This window comes from Leuresthes tenuis, unplaced genomic scaffold (assembly GCF_036924035.1).
Source record: "Leuresthes tenuis unplaced genomic scaffold, fLeuTen1.0.hap1 SCAF_7, whole genome shotgun sequence".
Lineage (NCBI taxonomy): Eukaryota > Metazoa > Chordata > Actinopteri > Atheriniformes > Atherinopsidae > Leuresthes > Leuresthes tenuis.
This window is the reverse complement of record NW_027325361.1, coordinates 15103152-15127364: the sequence shown is the minus strand read 5'-3', so window position 1 is coordinate 15127364 and position 24213 is coordinate 15103152. Positions and strand designations below refer to the sequence as shown.

The window sequence follows — 24213 nt, the reverse complement described above, 5'->3', positions numbered from 1 at the left end:
CGGCCCTCATCACACAACTCATAACGCATCTCGCACTTCGATATCATTGACCTTAACTTCGATGCCAAAACAAAGTAAGCCGACCCCTTAAACTACTGTAGGTTTTCTCTTTCTGAAAACAACTGCACTCTCAAAGGTGTCTACTCTGCTAAGAGCATTCACATTTCCTGCAGAGTGGGTAGATAAGAAGGCATCACATGGGGAAGTCTGCGAGCACATGCTGGGTAGCAAAATCATGCAGACACGTGCACTCAGCAGACATGGTCATTTGCCATTTTCCCACCAATCTGCTTGGCATGAATATTGCTTTTTTTTTTTTAATGCATTCTGCACATACTTAAATATAATACACCAGTTTGATTAGGTGGGTGTGACTGGGGCTATGATGGTGGAGAATTAAACGCGACTGTCGTATGTGACAGACTGCTGATCATTAACTATTAAAAATTCCTCTCACCAGCATGATATCGTTTGGAAGATGTCTATGGAATGTTCTTAGATATTGGGTAGCTCACTGTATAATCAATACTCTCAAATAAGACGGGAGAAAATAAAGTCAGTCCACTTGCTTTCTCTGTTAATCTCTGCTGGAGGAAGGAGGCTTGGCCATGGCCCAGATGTGAAGTATCTCTGGGGAAATGTAGCATGTTGCTCTGTCTTCCTCACTTTGTTATCAGGATATCGCGTCAATAGGAAATGTTTCCCCTCTACATTGGCTTGACTTTACATCAGTCCTTTCCTTCTTCACTGTGACTGGTTATTAGTCCACCAATGTGTGCCGGTATGGGGTCACAGACTCCATCTGTTCCCTTCGGATTTTCTGCCCAAATCCAAGACCTACCGGAGTTTCATTTAAAGGGGACGCAGAATAATCCTATTGGTGATGTTCTCTTCCAAAACTTCTCTCCTGCCTGGTTTTGGATTTCTTTTTCACAGCAGGGCTTGCTGCCAAACCTCCTTAGAAAGCTCATGGGCACCTGTCCAATATGTGAGTTTAGCCTTTGAGACAAAAAGTTCACAGTATCAAACAGAAGAACTCCTGTCCAGTCCAGACGCTATCAATAAGCATTTGTTTTCGTCTTTCCAGTCATTGGTTGAGCACTGTGGAGCTGACAGAAAATTCCTATTACTACGTGGACAATGGGTAAGGCAGAGAGCCCTAGGTTTCTTCTTTTGTCTGACATATTTCTAGTAGTAGTCTTCGTAGTTCTTGGGGTTGAGACAGTAGAGGATGGCACCTCCAAAAGAAAAGATGGTGGAGCCCCAGGCCAGGCCGTAGCCCCAGTTAAACTCATGGTATACCCTTAGACTGACAGTTTCTATGAACTTGATGGGGAACAGGACCAAGCTGCACACCTGAAGTACAACTGAAAAGGAAATGGAGAATGCACAAATATCAAAATGACTTGGATGAACAGTTGCAGAGAGAAATAAACTGAACAAAAAACAATGGGTAGCAGGCTCAAATTGAATAGAAAGCGACACAGGGCGTTTGGATGTCCTCTAAAACCCTACAGGGACAGTTGCAATAACGAAGGCCTTGAATCTTTCTCCTCACAGCACAGAGATGCATTTTTTGGAAACTGGTCAGCCATTGTTGTGTATTTTTGGATGATCATTCATCACTTCCTTGTTTCCAACAGAACTAAATCTTTCTACGTACCTGCAGTGAATAGCATGACGGCCACGGGCTTGTAGCATCGACTCCTGGAGCCGAAGCACAGGGACACCAGTGCCACGAGGAAGGAGAGGAGGGTGAGGGCTGCTCCCCCCACCAGCAGGGCCAGTGTGGCAATCTGCCAGTCTGAGACAAACACAGGGACAGAGTAGAGGGAGGGAGGGAAGGTGGAAAGCCATGAAATCACACTGAGACACAGAGTGACTTAGGTAGCTTGAAAGAGGCTACTCTGAAGAACCGTGTCGGTTCTGCTGTCAGGTGGGACGACAGTGTAGAGACAGATGAGGGGGGATAAAAAGGAAGAAGAGAAGGCAGTAGAATGGGTCATAGGCCATAGTGGTCAGCCAAAATAAAGCTACAATGCTCAATCTCACATTTGAGGGGAAAAAAAAGGCCAACACACTAGAACTTGTGGTGAATCTCCTCAATGTAAACACAAACTATTTGTGGTTTGGAGGTTGGGAGAGCTGCGTACTCTGAGACGCTGGTGTTGTCTCGTGATGTTTTGATGTGAGCCCCTGGCCCGGTGGCAAAATGAAGAATGTGAACCATGCAGCGAATAACCCCTCAGTCCAACCACAGCACTTTCTGTCTGACAAGAGACAAACACATGCTTGGTTGCACGCAGATTTCAGCAGTTCCGTAATGGATCCCAGTGCAGCAGAAAGGCAAAGTGATTCTGTGAGGTGGCCCAGATAATGAGTATCCCTCCGTCTCTGGCTGATGCCAGCACAGCAGCATTCTCAGCATTTCATTGAGGTTCGCTCCAAAAACACTCAACTGGAAATAACTGCCATCTCGGTCTCGTTTTTTTTTATACATGAAGGGGTACGAAAGTGGAAACAAAACATTTGTCAAATACAAAAAAAAACAACAAAAAAAAACTTTATAGTGAGGGTTTTTGTTCACTTTGTGCCAAAAAAAAGCACTTTGACCGAAGAGTGTGTTTGAAAAAAAAGCTCAAGAGTTTTAATTGGCCATGGAGGACTGTTGAAAGAGCGTTTTGTTATTGTTTAGACATTAAGGGTCTCTTTCTTAGCTTTACTGTGTACTTGCGGAAACAGGAGGTCTATATGTAAACAGGCGAAGGATATTATGGCGAGGAATTTGATTACACAGGAGGAAATCATTTAAAGTACAGTGGGTGGAGAAAAAACAAACATCAAAGCGCAAAAGGGACTGCGCTTCAGATATGCGATTCAATATTGCAGCACGAGGAAAGGCTCACATTGATAGACTTCAGTTTGAATTTGTTTTGTCTTTTTTTTTCCAGTAATAAAAAAAAAAAGATTGAGTATTGCCAACAAAATATTCTCTCTATTGAGGCAGAAAATCAAAACATTCACCAACGTGGAGAAAGTGACAGGACTTAAGCTGCTTAAAATACTGTTTCCACTCTTACTTGGGGGGGAAACTTTATTCCAGAGGCCAAGCAGCTCAAATATAAACAAAAATCAACTATTCCTTCCCAAATATGGTCCAGGATTTGAAGTTTATAAATGGGCCCTGTCACCACAGGATGTTGGAAGGAGCCCACAATAAACAGAGCACCCGTTCCCTCAATCTTTTACAACACGAGGCCCCCTTGCTCACTGACCCCTCAACATTTGCTGCCACGGCTTTACAGGCTACCTATCGGCAAACTGGGTTACTGTGACTTGACCTGCAGCTGTCCCAGCTCACCGCCGCTCAGACATTTTCTGTAGGTCTGCTTGGTACCTTCAGCCCTGCCAGCATGCGACTGAGAGCTTTATCAGGGCAATTGTGCAGTGCAGAAAGTCATCTCATCTCAAATCTGGAACAGAGCCTGTTCGCTGAGCAAGAAACACAGCCAGAGTTAGGGTGCTTAAAGGCTTTGACGAGCAGGAAGCGCCAAACTATTAATCTGAGCCCCGCGTGATGACAGATGGAAAAGGAGATACAGAACACAAGATCCAATCTGAGCATTAATTATGGTCCCCCTGTGTGCATGTCAGGCGCTGCTGAAGTGTTTATCGAAAGAAAAAAAAAAAAAAAACAACCTTCAGGGCTCTGGTTCAGTTTCTTTGTCTGGGACAACAGTGGAAGATCTGTGTCACAGAAGTGCCCCGAGAATCTATCTCTTGCTGTCACACACACTCAGCCTCACTGTCTCAAGGAAGCAGGATGGAGAATTGTTCGTGGCAGGAAGTGTTTCAGTCAGCGGCCTTTGGTCCAAGCCCTCCACCACCTCCTCTATGTAGCCAACACTAAGCTGTGACAGTCCACAGAGAGAAGACAAGTTCCCAAAAATGGAATCGATACGACATTAAGATCGTGCCTCACCATCACCTCAGCTCACTAAGTCGGACTGTCTCACACGCTGGCTCAACATTCGTTCCCTCATCTCACACCACCCTGGTATCAACACACACTGCTCACACATTGCCGCTCCACATTCCGAGCACTGTGTCCATTCTGTACCTTTTAAACTTGACCTCCAACCCCTGCCTAACTATTTGTGTGCGTGTGTTAGACGGAGAGAGCGAAACATAAAGGGAGTAAGGGCTACCATATGCGTCTGGATATTTCAAACACATGAGCATGAACTGTAACAAGGCGATACCTCATGTCTACTTTCTAACTCAGAGGGAACATTATTAGCATTTGGAGAACAAAAACACACACTGGCCTTGCAGAGCAGGTTGAAATACATCTAAATGGCCAGCTGCTGTTTCAAACTAACAGGATTTATTTAATGCCCAGAGCGTGACACTGAGCAAAAAATATTGGGGGGTTGAAGGGAGAGAGATATATAAGGTGTGTGTGTGTGTGTGTGTGTGTGTGTGGGGCAGGGGACGACTGATTACTGTGATTCAAATCAATAAGCCTAGCCAAGCACAAGCCTGAGAAAATGGGAAGTTTGCTGTGTGCATTTACTGTGGTATGCTGCTGCTGCTGCTGCTGAGAGCTGACATGTGGACTGCATGTCTTTATATGGCACCAAAGTGCACTCTGCCTCTGCTGACAGAGGATGAACTGGGCCAGTGTGACCCACAGTTGCTCATCTCAGACAGAAAGAAAACATTTTGTCAGACTAACAAAAACACAATTCAGCACGCAGGAGAAGGCCAGGGGCAGAGAAAAAAAAATGAAATATTTACATGTACACGGGGGCACACAGACACAAAATGTAAGAGGCTAAAACTGGAGATATGACAGGATGAGTCCGTGTAGGCCCTACCTTCATTTACATTGTCATGATCCAGGTTCAAGCAGTATTGTGGCTGATTAAATTCCTCTGAGATGATTTAAGTTACCATGCTTGTATGCAAGGAAACATACTTTGATTAATTTCAGCTCTTATTACATTGTATAATGCTTCAGTTATTTTATGCATCCTACCATCCACGCAACCTAACACAGAAATACCACAAACGTACAACATGACATACATACATACATACAAGAAAGATGAACTTTAACGCCCATATTTTAATTTATGGGCCCAGAAAAAGCTCACTGAGGGAACTCCATCAGGAAGAATCCTTAATAGAGAAAACCTGCATTTTTTGGAGCGCTTCAATTGTTTCCCTGGTAACTAATCTCCAGGCATCTGGATCTCTGGGGAGCCCTGTGTTCTGAGCTGCCCTTGCTCCTTGGCCGGTGAAGAAACCCACACAAAGGCTCATTTTGTAGGCAACAAAAGGCCAAATGAAACCCCAGCTGGACCGCTCCTGGTTAGGAAGAATTCCCACATCATTCTGCGGTGCACTGGGTAAATGTTTCAGGAAAAAAGAAAAAGTTAACAAGCCTAAATAGGAACCCAAATCGTGTCTTATTCATCAGACTATGGGACTCCAGGATAAACTTTCATTTCTGTAATCGATTATTTCCCACTTGGAAAGCAGGGCACAGCCCATTGTTCAGTATCTTATTTCCTGTAGAAAAGTTCTGCAGTTTAAATTAACCAGCCAATAGCTAATTATAAAGTAATTAACATTTAGCACTCTCATGGGTGATGTTTTATAATTCTCACCCACAGAACAGATTGGTTCAGCAGTGCACAGCCTGCGGGGACCCTTTGTTACCCCTGAGCGCTGTGTATCTGACTTTCATTTGAATATGAATGGGGGGTGTCTGCCTGCACCCACAACTCTGCCATTTTAGAGGTGACACATCCACAAAATAACAATCAAACTGGTTCAAAGATTTCAAACCAATATAATGGCGCATCTGCGCATCACCCAGAATAAGTGTGGCTGTGCAGGTATATGAGCGTCTTTCTCACCGATGGTCAGCGTGCTGTTGCAGGACCAGTCCATGGAGCTGACGGGCTTCCAACAAGACTCCCATAGGGACAGGTAGTACTGGTCATCTGCCGTGACCCACGCCGGGCTCAGCATGGCCCCGACATCCAGGCACAGGGCGAGAAAGACGCACACGAGTCCCACGAACTTCAGGGGCGTCAACGCCGACATCCGGACCTCCTCTGTGCCGCTCACGGATGAAGCCATACCTAAAGTATCTTAATCATTCAAAAACAAAATAGTAGTGGAACAGAAACAACATGTGTTGGGTCTGTGTCGTTCCTCAAGTCCATAAACTGCGTCCGAGTTAGGTTACGGTTGCCCTGCTTTCCGTGGTCGTGCCGTGGGTTGCGGGATGGGGAGCCACCGTTCTCTTAGTGCGCGCGTCCTGTGTCAAGAGGACGCCACTGCCTCCGCTGTGGACCCAGCGCTCTGCTGACAGGACTGTGCTGCAGATCTCTAAAATAACACGGTGCTGCACCTGCTGGGTCCTAGTGCCACGACCAAATCTCCCTCTCTGTGTCTTCATTCTCCACTGATTTAAAAGAGAAAAAATGGTCTGAGTCCATGTCCGTTTGTCTGGCAAAGGTACCTCGTCTTCAGATCTCTGGGGTCAAATACCGCATTGTTTATTTTATAGAGATATATATCAATTTGTTGTTGAATCAGCAGCTGGCATAGTAGAAAGTCAAAATAATAATGACAAGAGGACTTCAGCCTTTATATTTGCACATTTTTGGAAAGTTATATCGTTATGGTTTGGAGCAGCATGGTATAGCTACCAGTTCCTTAAAAGTGATGAAAAGAATAAGTCATCATCAGTAGTCTAACCTTTCAGCAAGTGGGCTGCTGAGTAAATGTTGGAACCAAGTCAAACAATGGGAGAGACAGATGTTATAATCTCACTGCATATGTCTATAAAATGACCTGAAATGCATAAAACACATTCCTCAGGTCTAACAAAGTGGAGTTTGGGGACCACTAGGGATTTTTCTAGGTGACTCTCAGTAAAATTAATTAACTTGAGTCCAGTGAGGGAAATCAGGCTGTTAGAACAATTCTTTTTATGACTCTAGTCATATTACAGCCCAGTTACAGTTCTCAGCACTGACTGGTTTACTGGCTGTTGACTGGAATGATTTAAAATGGGCTTTGAACTTTAAACTTTTACTGATGTTAGTGTTATTGTGGGAGGGAAAAAGCATTAATGGGCAACATTTATTTATTGCTTTTCTAATCTCGTTGATGACTCAAAACAGTTTTAGACTACAAGCCACACACATCCATTCACATACAAATTCATACAGCTCTTTTTCTCACACTCCCACACTGGCGAAGCCGTCAGTCCTGCCCAAGAACAGTTTGACACGTGGAGCGGGGATGCCAAGGATCTGACCATCAACATTACAATTAACTATACCCCTCTGAGCCACAGCTCAGTTTGTTTTGGTTGTTTTAATCTATGACATAAGAATGATGGAAATAAACTCTCATGTTTACAGAAATGAGAAATGTGCCTTAATGTAGAGCATGATATTGTTAGCTGAAAGAGACGATGAAAAATTCAAGCAGTTATAAATAAAATTGAAATGATCAACATATAAGCTGATTTACAATGAAGGGAAACAGTCCACACAGACAAACATATGAAACACGAAATAAAACACTGTGGAGAGAATGGTTGGGAAAATGTGAGATGTTTAGAGAAAAGAGTTTAAGAATAATGATGACTTCTTTCAGAGTTCTTATGTCTTACAGTTATTATGATTTTTTCTCATAATATGATCCTGAAGAGTGAAGAACCTGTATTGTAGAATTACAACTTCCAGAATACAAATAAAAGGCTGCCACAATATCAGATTTTTACTACATGATTATTGGGGCAAAGAGCAACAATAATGTTGCAATATCAATTGAAAATTAGAAAAAAATAACTCAAAATATCATTCTGCATTCGATAATGTTTTGATTTTCTCAGCTGAGATCAACTATTTTCATACGTCTAACATGTTCAACATGATATTTAGAATTCTTCTTTATAACGGCAGAATTATTGTCGATATTACAACCACCTTATACTGCATAACGCGCACATTTTGAGAATTGGAGCCTTATCCTTATGGTATGTACTGCATGCGTTCATGGCATCACGTGTTGGGCTAGTTTACTTCAAACAAACTGATCATTTCTGGGTTTAGAGTGTAGTATGAGTCCATGGGAGGACGTTGTGGTGCCTGAAGACAGCGCAAAAGTAAAGGTCTTTAAAACTTTATAGACATTTGAGTGGTCCAAAAAGAGGGAATTCTATATGATTAATGGGTTTGCTCTTGAGTTCTCGAGGAGGAATGTTGTATTTCTGAGAGATATTGGCAAACTTACAGCCCTCAAGGATGAAAATAGAATTTGTTTTCAGACCAGCAGTTTTTCATTGCACACCTCTCAACTTTCCTTCCCCTTGATTTTTTCACAGGATGCTTTAACACCCCATTCTCTGTTTCTCATGAAACACACACACAAATACACACTCCCTGTGAGGGGAGCTTACACAGCTCATTTCTTCCCTAATTGAACTTTGATAATTCTTTGTCTTCGGGGAAGAACCTCAGAATTAATACATATTGATTAACACACACTCAGACACACACAGAAAGGCAGACATTTTTCAGGAGGTAACGTCGTAGTTACGTCTTAATAGCTGGTCAGAGTATTGGTGATTTGCTGTAGGATGAGGGTTACTGAATGTCCTTTTTTGTGGGAGGGTTGATTTAAAGAATGGGACGGTTATCAATGGAATGTGCGTGTTTCTGTGTGTTTCTGTTTAAACACGTCCGGTTTCCACTGATTGCAATCTGTTCTCACCAGTAACGATATTGTAAGACTTTGCCATCAGGGGCATTTGTCCTATACTCCTGTGAGACACACCACACAAATGCAAATACTTCTCAGAGTTAATGCGCTGCGGCGGAGCTGTCAAGCACACATTTGATTGCTATTGTCAGGTGGAAAATGTCTATCTTTTGAGTGTTTCACTTGAATGACCCAGAATAACAAAAGTGAAATGATGTAAAAACAATGCGAACTGGTTTCCTCCTGTGCCAGCACTAATTGGAAAATGTGATGATATGGGCGAAAACTAAATGAAAGCGGAGAATGGGAAATGTCAGAAAATGCCGCACATGTTTTTTTGTTCGCAGTAAATTTATTGGAAGTGATTATTTTTCATCATCTTACGACACATTTCACATAAGTCCTAACTAACCGGAATTGGAATGACTCGTTCAATGTTCTACTAAGTAATATTCACACAGCAAGGAAATCTCAATTAAAGCCAAACTGAATTTCAATTTCTAATATCTGATCCATAAAGTTTCTGCGCTGAACCCACTAAAGAGGTTAATCCCACTGGAAATGAAAATGGCAAATATGATTGTTCCATTCTTAATTAATTGTGGTTAAAATAAACAGTTATAACCCATGACATTAAAAAAAAAGAGAGAACACATGGACTGCCACTTGGAAGTTGTTAATTCAGCCATTTGATTGGGGAAAAAGTGGAATATGAAATATTTCATTTGAATATGATAAACTGAATATAATTGTTGTAATTAATCAATGGCTTTTCTTTTTAAAAAAAAATCAAATAGAGGGAAAGGTCATGGAATCATGAACCAAAAAAAAATTCCCAACTAAAATTTTGCTGCCCTTCCTCAAACCTTTTTGTGACGACTCAAATTCTTCATTAATCATAAACAACATTCTTCCTGAGATCCAGACTGTTTGCTGGGCATGTCGTCAGGCTGATATGTCTTCCCTGAAGTTTCAACGCTCTTTGCTCAGTGGAAAGATGCATTATCAACCTGAAAAATGACCTCAGCTACCCGTGCATTTGCTGTAGAGGTAAAGATATTCCCTGATCCTTTATCTGACATGAACCTCATATCATTAATGATTTGGGAAATTTGCTTTCTTTTTTTCAGGCAGTCCTCTTTATATGTTTCATTGGTCCTACATCATGCAAAAGTTCCGGCATCATCTCCTTGTCCAGTGTTCATAACTGAATATCACTTTCATCCAATCATCCATGACTGCTTCTCTTTGGCCCACTGTAGCTTTTGTTTTTCTCTGTTAAAGTGTCACCGACGGATTACATTTGGCTTTTCTAGATGGAAATCCCATCTTCTTCAGCAGATTCATCTTCCAGTTCTGCCCATTTAAAATTTTTTTTTTACATTTTCTATCTCTTTTGTTGTGCATTTAATATTCTTAAGGCAGATTGCTTTGAGTTTTCTATCCTACACTCTTTGGAGGTTTCCTTGGTTGAAAATTAACATCTTCCTCCAGCATGTTTTATATTATTTTCCATTGTTTCATCTGACAGTTCTCTTGTTGGAGCCACGTTTCCTGTCAATCAGCCATGTGCAAGTGCTCCTCGGGGCTCTGCAAGCACTCTCTTTGAGCTGCAGACTGGTTTGCATATTAAGACGTAAGCATTGATTTTAGAAGTGCAATTTACATCGTGTTTCCATATTTTTTCTCATGACTGGGTGATTTCCATAAACTTTTCCTCTGCTTGATCGGTTGTAAAATGTAAAAGTTTTGGGTGCTGTTTTCCCCTTCAAACTGGATTAACATAATCCAACTCCAAGAGTGATTTGATATTTTTTGCCAGATGTTGTGTTGGTCATGTTGGCAACAAAAAGAAATGTTGCCACGGCTATGGAATAGCCGATACACACAAGGAGGGACCCAAGAGCAGACTGACACAGAGAGATGGGAGAAAGAAACTGATTTATTAGTTGTAATGGTGTGAGGTAGGTCCACAGAGAGCCAAGTCTTGCAATATCTCTAGGAAAAGAGGAGGAACGGTTAAATGGGTCCAAGGAGTAATCGAATAATGATTGTTGTTTTCCCAGTGAGGGCTTACTATGTCTCCAGAAAGGTTTCCAACACAGGAGGGGTAGTGATGACTCTGGCTGGGGTATGTGTCATCAGTGAAGAGGCAAGGTTACACTGGGGAACACAGGTAAATGAACAATAAGACATAGGAAGGTTTTATGAGCAACACTGGGAAAACACTGGGGAGTCTGATTACCAACAGAGACAATCTGGCAAAGTCCAGAGCTCCTGCATGTCCTTAAGAGGCCAGCTCTAACGATACCTGCTTGCTCCCGCCTGGAACTCAGAACACAACCACAATACCACAACCAAGTGCAATCATGACAAATGTAAAGGTATTTCATTACCGTTTATTACAGGTGCCATAAAAGAACGTAACATACATCTTTACACACTTTACTGCTTAGTTCTATTTAGTTGATAAATCATAAGTCTGGGGGGGTATTGTAGAAGTGACTTTCCCTTCCATTAAATAAGGGCATTACCACAGTTTTCACATATAGTAATAAAAATGTATAAACAATCAAACAAAACAAACTAAAAAAACTTTTCTAAAATAACATAGATTTAAACAAATTTCTTGCAGTGGCTGATATAGTTCTTAATCCGTAGTTGCATCGGACCTTAAATGACCAAGAGGTAAAAAAAAATCATGGTCCGATTTAACCCTGATACCCCCGCCTCTAAACACTAATCTCTGTGTTGTGGTAGCTGAAGTTATTTACGGTCTTCATCTCTATTTGACCCAGACTGTCCCTTTAAATCTGGGAAATGGGCCGTTCAGGGACCGCTGTCACAAACAGAGTTGTGCGCCTGCGCACCGCGCATAGCAACTCTTTCGGGCCACGGAGACGAAGAGGGCTCACGAATGCACATTTTGGGGACGGAATAAAGGTAAGACGAAGCTATATTATGTAAGCTGCACTAAGGGAAGCTTATATCATTTGATGGAAATCGAGATCTTTCCCTAAGAAAGAAAACCGTTCGTTTTATCCATGCGTCGGTCCTCCGAGGCATCCGAGGCTGAAGGCGCACTGATCCTACAAATCATCCGTGCATGTCAATACATTGGACGCTAATCACTTCCAACCCGATCACCGACCCTCAGCCGTACGAACGAGATGAAACCGTTTGTAGCCACGGTGGACATCGCCTTGAGAACAATTCCGTACCTTTCCCTCATCTCTGGTAATTGTTGTAACGGGGCGGCGGCGCTTTGTTTAGGATGTGTCCGCTACTCGTCATCTATTTTGGGCATTTGAGAGCAGGATTCCGGTAACACATTCATGTATGTGTGCGTAACTCTGGTCAGCAGCCGCCATTGGTGACTGTCAGCTCAGCCAAGGATGGCTCGTGTTGGCAACACAACGACGCCTTTCAACGCCTGGCTGTTCAGAAATGTTGGAGGTGTCTGAATATTGAATTATAGCCTGTAAGAGCATTTTTGCTGTTACCGATTTGATCTGCAATTACTCGCCGTTTCCTTTGCAAACCAAGTTAATAGTCTTAATGCACACTATCTCCTTTTTCAGTCTTTTGTAAGTTTATTTGAATTCCTTGTCGTCAAACAAAAGATGGAGGCTTTGGTTAATTACCCTCTTGTGTGTATCAGTGGGTTCAAAGCTGCGCATTAATGTGTGTTTTGGTTTTTCTACAGATAAATCCCACCCCAAACACACTGGCAGGAATCATGGGGAGTGGTAAGTTTCTTGACACAGCACTCCTGGTTTCATCCTGCAGGCAGACATTTGCATGAACTGAATCGCTGCCAAATTGAAGCAGAAACTCCTCTCAGATTTCTTCTTGTTCTTACCTTACGGGTTGATCTGTCGCTGGCATGTGACCCTTTTGGGGTTTTTATTGTTGTATTTAACACAATAACGGTTCCCGGTTCCTTCCTACATTTGAACTCTCCTGCTTTCTCTCTTGTACTAATCATATTCCTTGAAGTTCTTAGTCATGCAGATGCTTATTAATATTTGGAGCATTGCAAACACATCCCAGGGCATGTTGCAACATATTGCGCACAGTTTCTGTTGGAGAGGTTATTTTTTTGTGTGTATTTTCTTGATTAGTGAAACAGAGGGGTGCTCTGTCTCTCAAAGTTCATTCCACTTTCTCTTATGTGGCCCTGGAATGGATGCCTAAATCAAAGGAGCTTTTGTTTTTATGCAGAAATGTGGGCACAGAGCAGCGCTCGCCTCTGCTGCCTCTCTCGCTGTTCCATTTTTTTTTCGCTTCTTACTTTTTTTTCCAACATCTCTGTCCCTTTTGCCTCAATACACTCTCTCTTTGCTTAATTCCTCTCGCTTTTGCTTCCACCCACATGCTGCTCTGCTGACTGACTCTTGCGCTGTTTTCCTTCTTTTCTCTCTCATTATCTTGTCTCTGCTTGTGGTTGCGATTCGTGCATTTTTTTTTTTCTCACACTTCTCTCAGTCTTGTATCCTTTCCCTTACGCTGTCCTTGTCTCTGCCCTCCCGTCTCCCCCCCTTCCACTCATCTCCTGTTGCTCTTTTCACAGTGTTCCTGCCAGCAGATGCAGCCCATTCGGTGCTGAGTCGGCTGCGGAGGGCCAACTATCTGCTGGAGGAGATGAAGCCGGGTAATATCCAGAGGGAGTGCCGTGAGGAGATCTGCACCTATGAGGAGGCCCGTGAGGCTTTTGAGAATGAAGAGAAGACGGTCAGGGAGGAAACACATTACATCGAATATTTTTAGATTAGTTAGTTACCAGTTGTGATACTAATGTATGGATATCAACTCGGGCAGGCAGTTGTGTGAATAGATTGAGCAACAACCCCCCAGGGCAGAAAAATCAAGTAAACACTGTAGTCTCAAAGACTGCCCCTCCTCTAATGGCCCCTTTAGTTTGACTCTAAAAGCGAACCAATCCACATTCACTTCCAGGATAAAATATCATATCAGGTTTGCAGCCTGATACAAAAACTGTTCCCTGTGGCTGATTTTTATTATTTTTTTCCCTGTCATGACGACTGAAGAAGGGGAAACTTTACGTAACTCACATGTTTTAATTGCATTAAGGCTTAAAGGTAGCAATCTCAAGGACAGGGCTGGTTTTAGTGACGGGTGAATGCCGCAGCTGCCTCCAGTCTAGAGCCGCCCAGTGTCCCCAAAAAAAAAAGATTCAAACTACTCCTATAAAGTGATATTTCGTGAGGTCATTTTGTCCAACAGTGAAATCCCAGAACAAGAGAGGCAGCTTGTGGAATGTGCGTTCTTTCAGGAAGTGATTTTTATCAACAGGAAGAACAGCCCAGTGCATGCTAGAGGGGGGAGGCATATTTGTGAAACCCATTGTAAGTGGCCAGATAGCACAGTCACGCAGATGTACGTACACAGTCATGTGGTCGCTTTGTTCGGCTGCTGTTGTCTCCCGCCTTTGTGTTGCAGTGATCCAGATGAAAAGCATGCATACTGCGGCCAGTGTGTTTGCTGGGACTCGGCTACTGTTTGTTTGATGGTGTCTTGATGGGGAAATATTAGTCAATTAAAGCGGTTTTCACAGCACACGTGCCTGTGTTCTGATTCTGCAGAAACGGTTTTGGGAGGAATATGTCCGGGAAAGCAGTCCGTCTGGAGGCCTGGAGGCGGCGGTTGGCGGCATCCACTCTCTGTACCTGATCGTGCCGTTGCTTCTGGTTTTGCTCATCATCGTCGCCATCGCCATCACCGTGTGGCGCTGCCACTCCCGTAAGCGCTCACAGCGCAGCCCCAGTCTGGGACACTCGCATCACAACCACGTTCTGTCAGTGGTCTCCATGGACCAGTGGGGGAGGGAATACCACCACCACGGTGACCAATCAGAACTCAGTGTCCACAGCAGCCCAGCTTATCCCGGCTCCGAGATAACATCGGGGAGAGGAAGCGCGGGAGACCCGCCGCCATCTTATGAGGAGGCTGTGGGCCATACAGATGTCCAAATAGGGACAGAGCCGCCGCCACAGTATGAAGACATCGTGAACAACAGCTCCACTAGAATCAGCGGTGGTCCAGGGAAGTAAATGTGTCTCTTAGCTACCACCCAAACAGAAGTCCTAACCTACACTAAGACCATCTTATTGTTAAGCAGTGCTACTACTGCGGCATCACCAGCCTTCCCCCAGTCAGCACACACAACAGAAACACTCCATAACTGTTGGGTCAGAGGACTAATGCAATTTTTTTTTTTTTCTGGTGCCAGCTCTGAAATTTGCACTAACCTTTCGTCACTGCGGTGAAGTGACGGCAGGACGGAGCAAGTGATTCTGCAATACCAAAACCAGTCAACATCTCTGCTGCGTTTCCTCACAATGCATCGGCGTTGTCACACTGCACTTAGATCATGTTGTTCAGCGAACATGAGAGAAGCCGCATGTGGCGTGAAGAAGAGACGGCTCTCTTTGCCGTCGTCAAGGACAACCATTCTAAGTGTAAATGGGGATTGGATCGATGCTTTATTGTTAGATTAGTGCCAAGTTTTTTTGTTTTTTTTTAAACTTCATTGGGCAGCATCTGATATTTTGTACATAGTTTTAAAATCTTTAACTCTAGCCCAGATAATATGTATAGTTTTCCATTTTAAAGTTTGTATTTTGTAACCAATAATCAGGCTGTTTTCAATTTTCATTAAGCCATATATATATGTGTAACCATGAAGAAGCAGAAACGATCCAAAAAAAAGATGTTAGTTTAAAATGAGTTCGTCATGGCTAACCCTGACACCAGTCCGTTAATAAATCACGTACTCTAAAAGGTAAACCGCTTCCCACATACTGTATCAAAGGTAAATTAAGACCAAACCGCACAACAGATGTTCAGGCTGAAGATGACAAAACAAAGAAGCATTCAGTCAAGACTCTATACATTCTTCCATTGATGTTTTAATGTTAACAAGCAGCTATTTAATTCATTGTTGGTCATCGAAATGATGTCCTAATGCAGGTTTAAATGGTTATGTTTCCAAACTGATGCATCAATCCAACTTCATGATATGCTTTGGAATATCCTGGAGATTTGAGATCAGGCCATAAGCTGTTAAAAAGGGTCGGTGTTTCGTATACAAGTGTCAAATTTACTTCTATCTTGGTAACGCATGAAGCTCGGCCTGCACATGTGAGGTTAGGACTGTCTCTGCACTGTATGAGGCTCATACCCACTTGTGGGCCACTGATGCTTGCTTTGATTGTGAATCCCCCCCCCCTCCTCAAAGCAGTTCTACTTCTAGTCATGACTACAGAGTTTTGCTCTGTGCTACTTTCATGAGCTGTGCAGGGACTTGCACTGGAATTAGAGCCAGAAAGCGGCAGAGACAGGAGCTTGCTGGATGAGATGAGATGACATATCAATGGGGTGTTCCTGTATCAAAATGTCACTGTGGATGAACTCGATGTTTAGCATGTGCAATGCGCCTCTATACTGTATATGTGTATAGATTGTATGTGTGAAAGTTAAAAAAATGAGATTGTTATTTTATGCCATAGTTCAGTTGAATGCATTGATACTAATGTGACTGTGATGCAGTAGTTTTGTGAACAAATGAAGGCACTTTGAGTTTACACTTCAAGTGAGTCATTTAATGGAAAGCAGGGCGGTCTGGTTTTTACACCATCAGCATCGGTCTCAGCAAAAGCGATGTTGACGTAAATTCACTGGAAAAAAAAAGTGCTCATAATCTATATGCAATTTTGCTGTAAACACGCCAAGACCAAAAAATACCCACCGATTCATCTCTGACACCGACAAATGTATCATATTCCCCGTCTGCACCTGGCAGACTCTGAGCACTGACTATTATTATTATTGTATTTGCGTTTTGAGTTGACCTGTGAACCTCAGCACCTGCTGCGACACTGACCCGAGCTGTGCTGGTCGAGGTCGTCACTCCGTTTAGGTCGGCGGTTGAACTGTTACTCGTGCAGATTTTCTGGTTTTTACAATGCCTTACAAAACAAAATGTTCTACAACATTAAATGCAAGGGAACTTGTTATAAAAACCCCGACTTGTGCAAAAGCTTGAATTAACATTTGTAATAAAACATTTACAATGTGCTACGTGTATTCGTTTCATTCGCTGGATCATTGTTGTCTTGTGAGTGTAAAAGCCTTTGACTGTGTTTCTTCATGGTGGATTTTATTGAGGATCATTTACATACGATATAACACCGAGTGCAGACCGATTCCGACAGTTGACTTGGGCAATTTTATATGTAGTGGTGGTACAAATATGTGTAATATAAAGGGAAAATTACATCAAATATATTAAATATAAAAGGAATAGCTTGAAAACATGTGTTTTAAGTACATTCTTCTGTCTTCAAGTGGACACCTGGCCTTTGATTCATATTTATCTTCAGTCAAACACGATCCAAAATCCACATTTACTGCTGTTCAAACAAAGCGGGAGGTGACTCATTAACTTCCATCGGGAGAAAAACCCACAGAGTACACAGGGCTCAGGAGGGAACTGCTTTTTGTAGCTGGAAAAAAAAAAATCCATTGTTTTGAGGAGGCACAAGTGAACGTCAAAACTAGATTTATTGATAAGTAACAGCAGTGGTCGCATGCACGCACGCTGGCTCAGTTCGTCCTTTTTTCCTTTCGGCGCTTCATTAAAAATGAGTAGAAGAGAGAACAACTCTTGACAGCTTCAAGTAGAGCAAGCCAAATTTATCCCTGACATATATATTAAAAAAAAAAAAAAAAGGAAATGCCAACTCTTGCTAAAAGGAGCAATTCATCAGAGTGAGTGGACCTAAAAGCAGGTCACCGGTGAAGGTACAATATTTGGTCTGTACTGTCCCAGACAGAGAGAAATGGAACAGAGCTCATTAATCGTAAACAACAGCGTCTCATCGTGTTCGCGGTGCAGTAAACTTTGAGGCTGATTTGACAAAGTGTATCAGGGAAGAAGGAAAAGTACCGGACAAACAAGTGCAATGTAACGCGATCGGGTAAATGTGGTGTTAAATGGAGCTCTTGTCAAACAGGTCAGAGGGTTTTCCTGGAGGTTTTTGTCTGTTTCCACACATAAACACTGAGCTCACACCCACTCCTTTGGGTTTCTTAACACGTCCAGCATATCGGCTTCCTTGGTACCTTTGGCAGGCTCATGCATGTACTCCCACCTGAGAATGAAAGAGGAGTTTGTTACCAGGAAACGCAGACAGCGTGTTGTCATCACTCAAGAGCAGGGATTTGTCAGCTTACCTGGCAGTGAGAGGGAGCGACATGAGGATGCTCTCAATTCTAGAGCCAGGCGTGGCCAGGCCGAACTTCACTCCCCTGTCATACACCAGGTTGAACTCCACATATCTACAACACAAGCAACAAAACACCAACTGGAGACAAGCTTCATAAAGTCAGATTTTTACATATTTGAAGTGGTCTGCACGTGAGGTTTAGCTCAACTGCAATCAAACCTTTGGATTCAATCATATTTTAAATCAAGCTTTCATTGGTTTCAAATGGAACATTTTATGACTACAGTCTGCTCTCAAATCTACATTTAGAACAATAAGAAAACAGCAGTAACTCTATACCGTTACGGAAACTGCTGTAAATTGATCCTATTCACAATACAACAGTGACTTGAATGAGGCTTAGTGGATAAGGAGCTACAACACAATATAAAGAACAATGGATACCGCTGGTTACATCTACGCACATTTCATTTGGGCTTTGTAGTGCAGCAGGACAAAATATCACAGAAAGCACCCCCCAGTAACAAGATTTTCACTTTCACTTGTTTTTTCTGGGATTATTTCACCCCTCGGCTCATTTTTCCCCCCGACATGGTACTAAAACACCATATTATGTTTGTCAACTTTAAAAACAAAGAAGAAAAAAAGATAACTACTTGCTTAACGTTTCACTCTCAGGGTTGACATGACAAACACACCTCCAAGTCTAGTAAATGCTATCCCTGATGTAATAAGCTAATCTGAATCATTTCTAAACCGCCTGTAGTTTACTGAAGTTCACGAACGAGACTGAACCGGGACTCATTCATCCCCAGTACTTCAGCCCAACCTCCTACCACAAGTCAGCCAACCAATCAATGAGTGACTTTCTAACTCACTACAACACTTCCCCTCATTCATAAATTAGCCCTTTAGCTCATTCTCCAACTAAATGACTCCCTAAGGAGGTAGTGAGCTCTGCCAGGATCTGCACTGGCTTTGAACCACACAGGCAGTGGATGGAGTCCAAGGCTGAGTCGATTAGGTTTGAAAACGGCAGCTTCAATTACTGACCAAACAATGAAAGTGAAAGTACTTTAAAAAACAAAAAAGATTCTACATTTGAAGTGCTGTGAACTTTGTGACATTACCTGGAGGAACTGAAAGTGAGAATAAATTTGGTCAAATCAGTGAATCATACTTTGAACTCAACCAGCTCCCCAGTACAAAGTCAGATTTTCTGACAGACATATTCAAGGAATGACACGACTATGTTTATTACCAAATCATCAGCTACATGACAGCAGGCTACATGTTGCATTCCCTGCCTGCTGAACTCTTCCACAGTGCAACCACTTGGTTAAACCAAATGGAGTATTTACAGTTTAAATAGAGCCCCTGACTCAGTGAATCTCTTGCTGAAGTCGCAGAGCTAAATCGGGAGACATCGTGTGTGTGTGTGTTGTGCATCCTCTGCTCACCTCCCCCGGCGCACCTGCTGCCAATCCTTCTCCTCATCTGTAAAGGCGTCATCGAGATGTTTGTAGACGATGGGAAGGTAACAAGGCACCACAGTGCTAGCACAGCTCTTTACGAAATTGAATGCTTCTTCCTGATTCGGGGAGTCCAGGTCGTCAAAGAAGATCCCACCTATGCCGCGAGTTTCTCCTCTGTGGCGGACGTAGAAGTATCGGTCGCACCTGCATGACAAAAGCATTGGACCACAAAATTACTCACTTCAATCTGAAAACAGTGAACGTGGAGGCAGAATAATCTTCCTACAAGTATTTCTGCAGTTCAACCCAGGCTGACCAGCTGCTGCACACAGCCTCACATTTACTGAACAAATCAGTCTTCTTACCCCACTCTTGCCAAGTGACTAATGCATTTCCCAAAATGTTCCACTATTTCTGAGATTCAAATTCAAGAGTTTGAAGAGTTCAAGTTCAAATCATTATCAAAACTGCAAGCGACATCAGATAAAACCACACCCATCCTGTCCATATCCACACTGGTCATTAACTTGGCTCTCGTTATTGCTCAACGGTTTTTCTGTGTATGCAGATTTTAGGCAGAGACTTCTTCTTATCACCATCCAACAGTGAGGATACACCCATTGTAAAGGCGCACACACACACACACAAATACAAAGAAATCCAGCCAGAAGATGCATACGTGCTGTTACTCACACCCACACACACAAAACTGATGTAATGGTACCATTTCTTGAAGTCAGGGTAGTACTGTGGGTGGTGCTTGTCACAAGCCTCCTTCAGGGTGTTGTGGAAGTGAAAGGCATCTTCTTTATCAACATAAACTGGGGTCAGGTCTGTTCCTCCACCAAACCACCACTGTTTAGAGCCTGGAAAAACACACACACACAAAGACGAGGAAGAAGGAAACACAGCTTATCAGTCATCAACACGCTCAATAGTGTCACTGACACCAAGACACATCTGCTGCCATAAAGGGCTGACACTCTGGTAGAGTTAAATTCATTACTAGGATTCGGTAAGTTGACACTTTTAAGCACTTTAATTCTTCTTAACAAGAAGGAGAAAACTACTCAATAAAGATAAAAAATGATGCTCAGAAGGCGGTTGTTTTAAGCAGCATTTCACTTGAGTGAGTCGCAGCTGCAGGAATTCTTTCTCATCTCAGAACTGATTTAGAGCTGTTCTCAGTTTAACCCCGATGATCCCATTCCTCACGGCTTCGCTGAAGCACTCATGTGGTTAATGACGACCTCGTTGCATGATAACAAACTTTTAACCGGAACATGACACTCTATATTATGAAATCAATACATGTGATTCAGTTTACCGAATCCTAGTCATCACTTTAACGCCAACACACTCACCGTCCTCCTCTTCAATCTCAAAGTATCTGTAGTTGAAGTGCACTGTGGGTATATGGGGGTTCTTGGGGTGGATGACGGAGCTCACACCCATGGCACAAAATGGCAGCTTTCCTGAAAGAAACAGAAAATGTGTAAATTCAAAGCTCAAATGTACACAGCCGAGACGCGTTTAGGCCCCGGCTGAGCATTTCTTTCTTTCTTAAATTGGCTAATATCTTAAAAATAAGTTCTTTCTATGGTGTGTAGCTGAATATAGGTAACCACCTCTGGCCAAAAGCAATATTAGACCTTTAGCAAAACTCACCATCTTTCCCTTTGAGTACTTTTCCTCGGCTCCTCATCTGCTTTGCTGCTTCCTCAGTCAGGTTCCCAAACACCACCGACACATTAACCCCTGCCTTCTCAAACACCTTTCCATCCTGCATCACGCAGCTGATTCCTCCACCACCTTACACGAACAAGCAAGGATAAAAAAAAAAAAGGAATTCATTTGAAGACATTGAATGTGTTGTTCTGTTTCCTGGTAGCTCCACATTAGGCCTGTGTATGGCTGTATTAGAATACCTGCAAAAAAAAAAAGATTGATTACAGAAACTCATAATTACATTACAGTGAGATTAAGATTTCAGTGAGTCTCAGTTTAGGCTAGTCCACTACCTTCCTTCCTATCCCACCGGTCCACCTTGAACCTCCCACCGTCCACCTCTTGTAAGGCTTTGCAAAACTCGGCCTGCGTCTTCATGATCAGCATCTCCATTTTGGTACTCATATCCTCCTTTCTACCCTGCAGCACACCGATGTCGGTCACTGGATGGGACATGAACTCCCGGCATCTCTCCACGATGTCTTCGTCTTCCTTGCTCACCTTGGTTGCCATCTCTGCACGTTGGAAGTGGTTCGAATTGGCCAAAAACCCCGCTACAGCCGCGGCAGCCGTCACCGCTGCGGCTCCACTGAGCGCCAGGGCTCCCCTTCTGGTTCGTCCAGCTGCAGATCTGCCTGCGGTCCCATGGGACATGAAGCGTAAGCCGGTGCCCCTGGAAAACCATCTTGTTCCCGGAAGCAAAGTCACCGACGGGTTATGAGTGGTGGGTAACAACAACCCAGAGTCTCCTGCTTTAGCGAGGCCCCTTAAATGTGGATTCAAACATCGTCTGGTGGTGGCCTGAGCCGTTTTCCTTACCGAAACAAAGACAGTAGTGGCCATTGTTAAGATAAAGACCCGCTTCTCTGTCAGTACTTGACCAGTATAATAGGTAGACGCAACATTATCAGAAGTTGAGCCTACGTGCTGCTATCTATTTCAAAGTCAAGCAAATGGGCGTGTGGTTTCTGAGTACTGATAGCGGGGAATGAGGGAAACGTAGTTTTCTTTTCCTCGCGATGCTTACAACGCTGTTATATAAGCCTATTGTAAACTGCATTACCCAGAGTGCAGTGCGTCTAAACACGAACGTTGTGCTCAAGGATTTCTCATGTGCCCCGTGGTTAACCTTATCAGTCATTTGTAAACCATCCTTGACCTATTATTACTGTTAGGGCAAAACTGTTGTCAAACGTACCATTAATCATTGTCTGCTTTAACCCATGGTTTGAGTGACCAGCAGTCAAATTCCTGTGTTAAACCTCACACGTGGTTTAATTTAATAAAATCTCTTAATGGTCCAATAAAACAAAACAAAACACAAAGAATGCGTTGCAATAGATATGGCCGGAAGATTCCAATCTCCCCCTCCTACGAGCGCCCCCCCCCCCCCTTCTTCTTCTTCTTTTTCTTCCTTGGGCTTCTTTCGCCACACTTATCAATCGTATCTGTTGAAGGGGTCCGTTTCGAAAAAACAAAACAAAACTAAGATTGGAAAAATACGTATTTGTAATATTTATTTATACATCTATTCATTTAAAATATCCTCTTCCATGAGACACGTCACTCCTGATTGATCTGGTTTCCACCAACAAGCGTTTATAAATCTGAATAGAAAGCAGTTAACTGCCCCAAATTTAATATGCCACGTGCAAAGATTATATCAGTCAGATATATGGCTGGTTTTACATTGCTGTCTTTACTGTTTTACTTGAGTAGCTGCGGGATATCACCTCCGTCAGCCAGTTTGCCATTTAGGTCTAAATTGGCGGTGTATATAGAATTGATAGTAAATCATTCTACCACAACCCAACATACACACGAATCTGGAGACCCGAGACGCGTCAATTTGACGTTTCCAGTCTCTCAAATAGTTTTGACATCCACTGTCTTTCATACCTTAAGAGACACTTCTGTGAATATTTTTTTATGAATACCCTTTATGTGTGTTTGTTATATCGTTGGTGACAAAAAAAAAACAAACAAAAAAACCCCAAAAAACGAATTTGGTTGGTGTATATTTTTTTTGCGCATGCGCAAGTAGTAAAGCGTGTTGTTGGTCACTATGGCGACAGGTCTATTAAACCTTTTAGGGCTGTAGAAGGACTCGAAGCAGATTATGTGCATACGTGCTGGTCCACAGACTGCCAGGCAGTGTGTGGGACAGCTAAATGGAGAAATAGTCAGAAAAACAAACTGGAAATTCTGTCACTGGTTCGATTGAACGAGAGAACGGCTGCTGCTGGTGAGTTAAACAGCAACAAACAACCATACTGCTTATATCTTTTTACCGCTATTTTTTTAATCCATGGGGAGATAGAAAGGAAAATAAGTTAATAGAAAAAGATTAACAGGATTTTTTACATATGCACTCTCTGCTCTTCAGCTCATTTCTCTGTCCTGTTCTGTCCTATTTTAAATTTTTTTTTCCTAATCCACAGAGCTATAAAAACAAACTGGATTACACAATAAGCTTTATAACTAGTCTTGGATCCATTGAAAAAGGTTATTAGTTACAGTATTTATAGAAGTGAACAAAAAATAACGTTAAACATTGCCATTATGTTGTTATATTTGTTATTAAAAACAAAAATACGAGATAACAGTTAACCGTGCAGTACTGTTGTTTGCCAGTAGATGTCGACAAATTACAGGTTCAGTCCTGTATGGTCCGAATAGCCCTGGTTAAAAAGTGCATTTTATATTTAGGTTTGAAATAAAGTGTCTATATAATTGACTTGATTTAATTTATGCCACAGAAATAAAAATGTAGAAGTGCATGAAAATAAAAAGTAAATAAATAATTAAGGATATTTGGCTTGTACTTGTTTTTTTTTTGGTGTTGTATATTTGTTGAAATATCCCGTTCTATACTTCAGTCATACTTCAACATTTACAGTCTCCTATTTCAATGGATCTCTGACCACAGTCACTCATCTACAAAGTATCCAACTATGCTGTCACGT

At 42.5% G+C, this 24213-nt stretch overlaps 3 protein-coding genes across 3 annotated transcripts; 1 reads left to right on the top strand and 2 right to left on the bottom strand.

The window, feature by feature from the left end:
• Positions 1–286: 286 nt before the first annotated feature.
• tmem47 (transmembrane protein 47) lies at positions 287–6390 on the bottom strand. The gene is made up of 3 exons (XM_072389473.1): positions 5928–6390; positions 1664–1804; positions 287–1367 (listed from the first exon to the last, which is right to left on the bottom strand). Exons 1-3 carry the CDS (start codon positions 6151–6153, stop codon positions 1189–1191), a joined length of 546 nt encoding a protein of 181 aa, XP_072245574.1. The 5' UTR covers positions 6154–6390; the 3' UTR covers positions 287–1188.
• A 5192-nt stretch (positions 6391–11582) lies between these two features.
• prrg1 (proline rich Gla (G-carboxyglutamic acid) 1) lies at positions 11583–15886 on the top strand. The gene is made up of 4 exons (XM_072389470.1): positions 11583–11736; positions 12500–12542; positions 13367–13527; positions 14400–15886. The coding sequence occupies exons 1-4, from the start codon at positions 11614–11616 to the stop codon at positions 14865–14867; spliced, it is 795 nt and encodes a 264-aa protein (XP_072245571.1). The 5' UTR covers positions 11583–11613; the 3' UTR covers positions 14868–15886.
• An 880-nt stretch (positions 15887–16766) lies between these two features.
• Positions 16767–22218, bottom strand: cpox (coproporphyrinogen oxidase). Its single transcript, XM_072389469.1, has 7 exons — positions 21541–22218; positions 21188–21331; positions 20884–20994; positions 20244–20385; positions 19505–19723; positions 18052–18156; positions 16767–17969 (listed from the first exon to the last, which is right to left on the bottom strand). Exons 1-7 carry the CDS (start codon positions 22088–22090, stop codon positions 17885–17887), a joined length of 1356 nt encoding a protein of 451 aa, XP_072245570.1. The 5' UTR covers positions 22091–22218; the 3' UTR covers positions 16767–17884.
• Positions 22219–24213: the final 1995 nt, after the last annotated feature.